The sequence below is a fragment of the Pelophylax lessonae genome (assembly GCF_965119305.1).
Source record: "Pelophylax lessonae genome assembly, chromosome: 10".
In the NCBI taxonomy this organism is placed as follows: domain Eukaryota; kingdom Metazoa; phylum Chordata; class Amphibia; order Anura; family Ranidae; genus Pelophylax; species Pelophylax lessonae.
The window spans coordinates 181,097,612-181,106,995 of record NC_138777.1 but is presented as its reverse complement, the minus strand read 5'-3'; the positions used below and the strand labels follow the sequence as shown (position 1 = coordinate 181,106,995).

General features: G+C 41.0%; 1 protein-coding gene across 1 annotated transcript in view; it reads left to right on the top strand.

Annotated features, from left to right (window-relative positions):
• Nucleotides 1–1,191: 1,191 nt before the first annotated feature.
• The window catches only part of LOC309564983 (5-hydroxytryptamine receptor 3A-like), a 74,017-nt gene continuing 65,824 nt past the window's right edge, over nt 1,192–9,384 (top strand). Inside the window, exon 1 of the mRNA XM_082269712.1 lies at nt 1,192–1,318. Coding sequence (XP_082125838.1) covers nt 1,288–1,318 — 31 coding nt within the window. The 5' untranslated portion in view covers nt 1,192–1,287. The remainder of the gene's footprint in view (nt 1,319–9,384) is intronic.

Here is a 9,384-nt window from a genome sequence, read left to right as displayed (position 1 = left end):
ACAAAACCGGCAAGGTGTGAAAATAGCGGAGCCATATCCCTGTTCTATATTAATTCTAATACAAACAATCTTTTTTTTCTGGTTCTGGACATGCTAGAGAGCTGAAACTTCACAGGTACACTTTTTAGACCCCCCAGACACTAAATCCAAAGAAATCTCATTTTTTTTTTTCAATAATTGGCTCTCTATCAAAAATGACAATTTTTAAGAACTTTTTTTGTGGGATTAATAGCCCCTGGGGCATGACCCAGAACCCTAGGCACTTTTTAGGGGCATTTATTGGGTTTTAGGGCTTCAAAATGGTGTTTTTTTATTCCAGAAGTTCTGGTTCCATTGATTTCAATGGGGTTCTGAAATCCGAACCGAACTTTCAGGAAATTCGAGTGTTCTGTTCGAACCAAACTTTTCAAAAGTTCGATCATCCCTAGTTCTGACCCCAACCTGATAGAACACCTTTGGGATGAATTCGAGCAGAGGCTGCGAGACAAAACTTCTCGTCCACATCAGTGCCCGACCTCACAAATGCGCATCTGAAAGACTGGTCAAACATTCCCACAGACACACTCCTAAACCTTGTGGACAGCCTTCCCAGAAGAGTTAAGGTTGTTATAGCTGCAAAGGGTGGGCTAACTCATAATTGAACCCTGCGGACTAAGACTGGGATGCCATTAAAGTTTATGTGCGTGTAAAGGCAGGTGTCCTAATACTTTTGGTAATATAGTGTATGTAGATGAAACTACGGTTTTTAGCTGCCTGTACAGGTTCTAAACAATTTTCTATGTAATAATATAGGCAATGTAGTTTTTATATGCACACTTTTACTTGCTGGTTTATAGGACTTTAAATAGTATCAGAAATAGATCCACTAGCTCACGTAACCCAACCCATCCTACATTGTCTATTATGGCCTTCCAGCCCAAGTTTCCAGGCTAGGCAAACACAAGTTCTATGTTCAAAGTTAGACAAACACAATTTTTTAACATTCTCCTTAACCATACATTTCACTTTTTTTTTTTTTTGTCCAGCCCTTCCTCCTTGTGAAACGCCACTCCCAGTCTAGGGCAGGTTAAACCTTTAGATTTCTATGTAGGCTTTGGGAAGCAAATGATCAATAATTCCCACTGAAAATCCTGTTTAGCACCAGCTGTTGAAATATACTGCATGTGCATCCAGATCCAGGGGAGTTGCCCATCAAGTTTAACAGCTTGATCTTACCTTACCTGGAATAATTATGAGTTCAGAACAAAGAACGTACCTCCAGCTTTGACTGCTTGTCAATCTTCTGAAATGCTGCGGAGTCTTATGGTTCTGTTATGTGGTAAGTTTCATCTAAATTATCCTTCTTCTGGCTTTCTTCTTTTATTAATAGAAAACAAAGTAGGTTGATGATGAAATACAGGGTAAATCTAACAAAACATAAACTGGATGTGCTGCTATCACAGAAAACTACTGTCAGTCCAAGCCTTGATTCATATATTCTGTGTATATCTTTAGGGCACTTTAAGGCAAACATTTTAAGGAGCATTCATTTTGTTTTCAATCTTATTTTATTAGAAAATACAAGTAAACACAAGAAAAAAGGGAAGACAAAAATTCTCTCCAGAACCATCTTACTTAATACTACATAACATAATACCAAGTATTTCATATTAATGTTAGAAACATAGATATCAAACATTTAATATCTATCAAACATTCTAGCTACATAGAGTACTTTATCTTACAAAACCTTAATATATTGTAGTAAAACCAACTCATATCATAATTATAATCCCATAACTAAATACTCCTCTGAGTATATCACTTAATCCTGATTTACAAATATGTCAAAATGTCTTAGTTGGCTTAATGACATGATGTAAAACACTCTCATCCGAACAGGGGAAAAAAAAAAAAAAAAAAAACATATATATATACACATATACATATATATTTATATATATATATATATACACACACATATACACATATATACACATACATATATACATATATCTATAAATAAATAAATAAGAACAAAAAAAAAAGAAACACAAAAAATATGCACAGAAAGTACGCACTCCGCTATGGTGATAGATCAGTGACCCATTTGACAAACTCGGCTGAATCCCAAAATTCAGGAGCATTCATTTTGAATGGGTCGACAACCCACCAGAGTGTAGATTTTAATGGACTGGCACCTTTTTTTCAACACTGCACAGTCACCACAATGTACAGGTGGTTTACATCTATGTGTTAAGATATTTAGATCACTGGACAACATTTTGCATTATGATTCATGAACACTTTTTGGTGTATCTTGTAGATTTTTGGCCGCTAATCACAGAAAGACCTGTCATTTAATCACATACTGCTTTAAATCTTCAGTTTTTGCAATATGCAGAGCCTGTTGGCTATGCCGCACACAATAACCACTTAATGCCTGCACTATGCCCGAAAGAAGGCTTAAGCCTAAAATGCCGGGGGTATGTACCTGGACTTCCTCCCAATCTCGTCCCTGTCCCCCTGAGGTGCGCAGGTGGCGCGCTCTGTGATCACGAGTGCTTGGTACTCGGCTGACCACAGATCGGAGTAAAGGAGAAAAAAAGCCAATCACTGGCTTCTGTAAGGGCTGACATTGGTCCTATACTGTCCCTAACCAGTGCGGCTAACAAGTGCCCACCAGTTCAACCTACCAGTGTCCATCAGTGCCATCTACCAGTGCTTATCAGAACTACTAATTAGTGCCCAACAGTGCCACCTATCAGCGCTGCCAATCACTGCCCATCAGTGCCTCATCATCAGTGCCACCTATCAATGTTACCTATAAGTGCCACCTACCAGTGTTTATCAGTGCCCATCAGTGGTACCTATCAGTGCCCATCAGTGCAGCCTATCAGTGCCACCTCTCAGTGCCTTTCAGTGCCACCTATCAGTGCCCATCAGTGCCACCTATCAGTTCAGCTTCATTAGTGCCTCCTGGTTAGTTCCCACCAGTTCTGCCTTATCAGTGCCCACCAGTTCTGCCTTATCAGTGCCCATCAGTTCTGCCTTATCAGTGCCCATAAGTGCAGCCTATCAGGGCCCATCGGTGCAACCTTATCAGCGCACATCAATGAAGAAAAAATTAGAAAAATGACCTGTTTGGAAAATTTTATAACAAACTATAAAAAAAAGTTTTTTGTCTTTTTTTCAACATTTTCCGTCTTTTTTTCTTGCTTAGCAAAAAATAAAAAACCCAGAGGTGATTAAAAAACACCAAAAGAAAGCTCTATTTGTGTGAATATTTCATATGGGTACAGTGTAGCATGACCGCGCAATTGTCATTCAAAGCGTGACAGCGCTGAAAGCTGAAAGTTGGCCTGGGCAGGAAGGGGGTATATGTGCCCAGTAAGCAAGTGTATATATACAGCAAGTGTATATATATATATATATATATATATATATATATATATATATATATAAGTGTATATATATACTTATATATACACATATATATATATATATATACTTATGTATATATACAGCAAGTGTATATATATGTATAAGCAAGGAATATATACAAAAACTTGGAACTGTTGTTGAAGCATATCCAGTACACCAAGAACAACTGGAATATCTGTGGAGATCTAAATGTAGTGGCTCTCTTGCTTGGAATACAACTCAGATATACTAAGTACTGTTGTTACACATGCACACAGGACAGCCTCACAAGAGAGTAGCAATACATTAAAAAAAATAGCCACTCTAAAAGAATTTGGTTCCAGGGCAGAAAAGCGTGGCACATGAACCACTTGTTGACCTGACAAAAATATTTTTTCCTCTGTTTCACATAAAACTCAGACTGATGAAAAATCTTGTGAAAGTGATGAACAGGTTTTCATTTTTTAACCGCTTGAAAACCAGGCCTTTTTCTGACACTTCTCACATACAGTACATGTAAAAATCAGGGGGGACACAAATCTGCAGCGCTAATAACTATTAATATACTCATGAAGTGACAAAATTCAATGTGCATAAAACACTAATAACTGTAAGTAGGTGCATAAATGATTGAGAAAAGCAAAAATAACTAAATATATCTGTGCACAAATAAATAAAAGTCCCAAAACCAATATGATTAAATGCAGTTCGTAAGAAAAGAAAGTCTTTCAATGTGGATGTGTCAGCAGGGATAGTTCAAAACTTTCCAGAAATCCCACACCACCCTGTGGACATTTGGGGGGCTTACCGGAAAATAAGACCACTAAATGGTCAATACGCATTGAATGAGTATATCGCAGGGCTTTTTTTCTCAGAGAATAGGTGCAGGAACTCCTCCCTTCTGAGTCACCCCTTGACTCCGTCCCCTACCCACCTCCGAACACCGTTCCTTGGTTTCACCTCTTACCCACCTCCCAGTACCACCCCTTTTAGAGAAGTAACAATAACAAGAAAGGCAATATAATAGATCTAGAAACAATGGACACCCCAGCGACAATAGATCCACCCCTGCAACAATGGACTTCCAACAGCCAATATCAATAGACCCTCCAGCAGCCAGCAACATTAGACTCCTCCCTCAACAGTAGATCCCTCCCAGCAATGATAGATGCCCTGCAACATAAGACCCACCCCAGCAACAATAGATACCCTACCACACCAACAACAACACACTTCCCCAGAAACAATAGATCCTCTGCGCAAATAGATCCCCTCCAGCAATACTAGATTACCCAGTAGCCAGCATCAATAGACCCTCCAGCAGCAAGCGGCAAAGACCTCTCCCTAAACAATAAATCCCTCCCAGCAACAAATGACCCACCAGCAACATAAGACCCACCCCAGTAACAATACATCCCCCATGAGCAACAGAAGACCTCCTCAGAAACTATAGACCCCCATCCTCCGCAAAAATAGATCCCCTCCAGCAACAATAGATTGCCTATTAGCCAGCATCAACAGACCCACCAGCACACCCGAGCATTCCTTGACATTACATACATTCAGTTCTGGAGGTGCTGGAACTGCTTTCCCCCGCGTTCCCGCTGAAAAAAAGCCCTGTTATATGCAAGATCCTCCAAGCCCTGGGCATCAATGTTTATATCACAGAACATTGTTTGTCCTACAGGTGCAGCGGATCGTGCCAAATGGATGGGACTCATAGAATCACCAACATGGAAACAAAGAGAGTGAATCCCATAGTGAAGTCCCGTTTGATTTAATGTTAAATTTATTAAAAAGTATTAAGCTTACAATGTTCCATATAAAAGCGGGCATATACAGCGTACAGCAGGGATCTCCAAACGCCCAATTCCAAGACGGCCACGAGTATATCGTGCATGGATAGTGTGACGTACATCCTAGCTCTGTCCTACGCGTTTCATCACATATGACCTCATCAGGGATATTTATTTTCTTAATGTAAAAATCTGTATTTTTTGCTAGAAAATTATTTAGAACCCCCAAACAGTAGTTTATTTAAAGCAGACTTAGTTTTTTTTTATTTATTAGTATTTATTTAGTTGTTTTTTTATTTTTACACTATACCTTTTTATTTTTACACTATACCTTTAATTTTTTTTTACCACTTTTATTTATTTTATTTTAACATCCCTTGTGATAGCAATGGGCAGTGGCGGGTCCTCTTTACTGAGACCCCATAGCTCTACTCTACCTTTAAAAGCTTCAGATCATACCAAGATCAGTATGAGCCGATGCTTTTTTCAAATCAGTGATGGTTTGTTTACAACAGGCGATACCGGAAGTGATTAGATATTCCCCTCCCTGATCAGCTCTATGGTCAGCTGGCAGAACCACCAGCTGCAGTCCTGGGTTTCCTGCTGGAAAGGGAGAGGCCAGGAAGGCAGTGGGAGGGTGGGATCCCATCTTGCCACATGTAAAAGCAATCCAGCGGCTATTTAGCTACTAGAATTGCTTTTACATGAAAGAGCTCCGCTGTCTCTAAAAAACAATACTGGGATGATACCTGTAGCTGCAGGCATCATCCTGGTATAACCACTGAAGCAGTTAAGACACATATTTTCAAGAATAACTGATGCCAAGGTCAAAGAAGGCATTTTTGTTGGTCCACAGATCAGATACTCCATTGAAGGAGATGTACAGCAAAATCTAGTTCGTTCTGCACTCCTATGGTCTGTTTACAACTGACAGTGGGCTGAAGCCCTCTGCCGGCTGAGGCCACAGAGTTGGCCCAGGCTCTGAAAAGATCCACTCAGATGCCTGAACCGACACTTGGCTCAGCCTCTCAATGAGCTGCTGAGAGTTTGATCCAGCCCCATCCTTCACAGTCCAATGCTCCAGTGAGTGCTGGAGAGGAGAGAAGTAGAGAAGAGAGCAGGTGACAGAGTGTCATGATTTTTTACCCAGAGCAGATGGGAAGAACTGAGCGATGAGCTGTTTTTGATTGCTCAGTTCTCTCTAAAGAGCTTGGTGGGGGACAGATGCAGCATCGGATTGATGCTGCATCCACCTAGGTGAGTATAAAAATGTCTGTTTTTTTTCAAATCCTGATCTTCTCTTTTAAAGACAAGCGCTCCAAAGGTCTGTTAGTGGGGCCAGAGAAAATGCCTGGAAGCATTTAAAGATGTTGTTGAGAATTTTCTTGGAAACTTTAAAGCACCAACCTACATTCAGCTGGTTGATAAACATCTTACAGCATACAAGACCATGAAGAGCAACATGTCACTAAAGATTCATTTTCTGTATCAAACTTGGACCTCCTTCCCAAAAATCTAGGTACAGTCAGCGATGAACATGGTGAAAGGCTTCACCGGGATATTGTCCCAATGAAAAAATAGTATTAGGTCAACTGGAGTCCATCAATGCTGGCTGACTATGATTGTCTACTGCAGTGAGATGTACTGGACACTGAGTACAAATTAAAATCAGCAGCCAAACACTTCTAGCCCCGTGTTAAACTCATGCAGCGTGTTGGAAACATTATGTGATTAAAAACGTTATAGTCAGTAAAAGGTATTTACATTTCCATTACATTTCAGAGCCCAACCTCAACACGTCCACCCTCATATAATATTTGAAAATCTGACACTACCCACTATATCCTTTCCTACTACCCCCCCCCCCCCCCCGGTTTACTCCCAATCCTTCCCCTCCTCTTCCCAAGGTATGATATAGATTTATGTGGACACTTTTCGGCCGGCTGTCTGGGACTCCCTCCTGGGAGTCCCAGACAGCCGAAACATTCCTGCAACATCCCTGGATAGAGATGGGCTCAGGTAAGCTATAGGGGGGCTGAGGGGGGAGCTGCACCCAGAAGGTTTTTTTTTTTTTTTTAACTTAATGCATAGAATGCATTAAGATAAAAAAACATTCTGCCTTTTTAACTCCTTTAACTCTCCGTCTATCAGTGACCAGTACTTTAGCCCACATAACTTCCTGCTAACAAACCAATATAAAAAATAAGTTGGTCATTAATTACAAATAAAAAACACATAACTGATAACAAAGAACAATAAAACTTACATCTAAATGCATATCTGCTGTAAATAATATTATAATAATATATAATAATATAATAATACTAAATCCCATTGCCACCCATATGTACTCCTCTACCCTGCTTCCATCTCACCTATTTCCTTATAAAAACCCTCTAGCAATATTGCTAATATACCAGAATTCCATCACATGACCTCCATGGTGACAACTGGTGATCTAGTGCTGAATTCTGGCTTGCTACTGACCATTATTATTGCCACCTTTCTTTGTGACTTCATCACACCTCTGCAGTCTTCATTATTGGAGAGGACCCCAAACCCTGGAGAGTACCTTCACTTCACTACACCCAGGAAGGAATGTGTGCAGCTGAAAAAGAACCCTTCTCCGCTGAAGTCCAGATTATAGAAGTCTTGGTAACTGGCACATGAGAACAAATTTAGGTGATGAAATTGGGCTTGATTTTGTTTCACTTAGCAATTAGTTGGACTGAGATGGGGGCAGTGCTGTATCTTGGCCTAGGCCAACAAGGCCCAGGCCTAGGGCGGCACTTTGCAGGGGGGCAGCAAAAAAGCTGAACCCTGCACAAAAAAAAAAAACAGCCTTCTCCCGGTTCCCGCACGAAAAGGGTCTCCGCCGGCTTGCACTACATTTTTAATATAGTGCCAGTCTTATGTGGTGAATTGGGCCAGAGGGCAGAGTCCAGGAGGCAAATCGGTCTGGCACCCCCATAAAGTGGTTAGTAATGAGGCTGCACTGATGGGCAGTAATGAGATGGCACTGATAAGGCTGCACAGATGGGCAGTGATGAGGCTGAACGTAGTGAAACTGATGAGGCTACGCTGATGGGCACTGATAGACTTGTGGTCTGTGGTTCACAGATGACAGGGCGAGTCGTAAACAGTAAAGGGCGTGGCCTTTACTGGAAGGGGTGGGTCATATGTAAATTAGGGGGTGCACAAGTTTAGTCAAGCCTAGGGCAGCACAAAACCTAAATACACCGCTGGATGGGGGTACAGGAAAAGTGGAATCGACTACCTGGACATCAATTTTAAAGAGAACTTTGAAAAAGTTTTAGCCTCACTTTCAGGAGCAATAAAAACAGGTGTCAGGCCACCCTTCTCCATCCTATTCCCCAAAAATAAAGTAACACCTCTGAGATTCTACATTCCTTTTGCATTGTAATTCAAAGTTCCCTATGCAAACAACAATGCCAAATACTGTAAGGGCATATTCATGCTAGGAACTGCTTGTGAATCACACAGGATTGCACTGCGTGTTCCTTTGCAATTCACATGCAGTTCTTCAGCCCATTTATTTTGAATGGGCTGATATCGCGCCGCACTGTGGAGTAGTGCATGCACTACGTTTGGAAAAGCGCTGCAACTGGATTGCGTGGTACGTTTGTATCAGGTGATCCAGTGCAGGCAAGCACACTGCATTTGTGACCTGCGTTTGGGGTGTTGTTAACTTGCAGATCGCAAGGGCAGTGCAATTTGAATGAGATGCAGGAAACCAGCACAGAACGCAGGTTTCCTGAACAGCATTTCTTGCATTCTCTGCAGTTTGCAGCCACAGAACAACAATGACTACTTTCAGCAACTCGTCACCAGAGATCTGTGAATATTTTGGAGATATAAATATAAGGTTTGTTAGGAACAGGAGATTTCAGTTAAACAATCTCACTGTAATATTTTGCCAATGAAACTAGAAAGTCTCAGTTTTATTCACTGAGCTGCTATGCTGAAATTTGCTTTTAGCAATAAAACAATCTACAATGCTTTCAACAAAACAATCTACTCAGGGCTTTTTTTTCCCAGAGAATAGGCGCAGGAACTCCCCCTTTCTGGGTCATGCTTGGCTTCTGCTCCCTACCCACTTCTGAGCACCATCCATTGATTTTACCTCCTACCCACCTCCCAGTACTTTACGTAGAGAATACAGAAC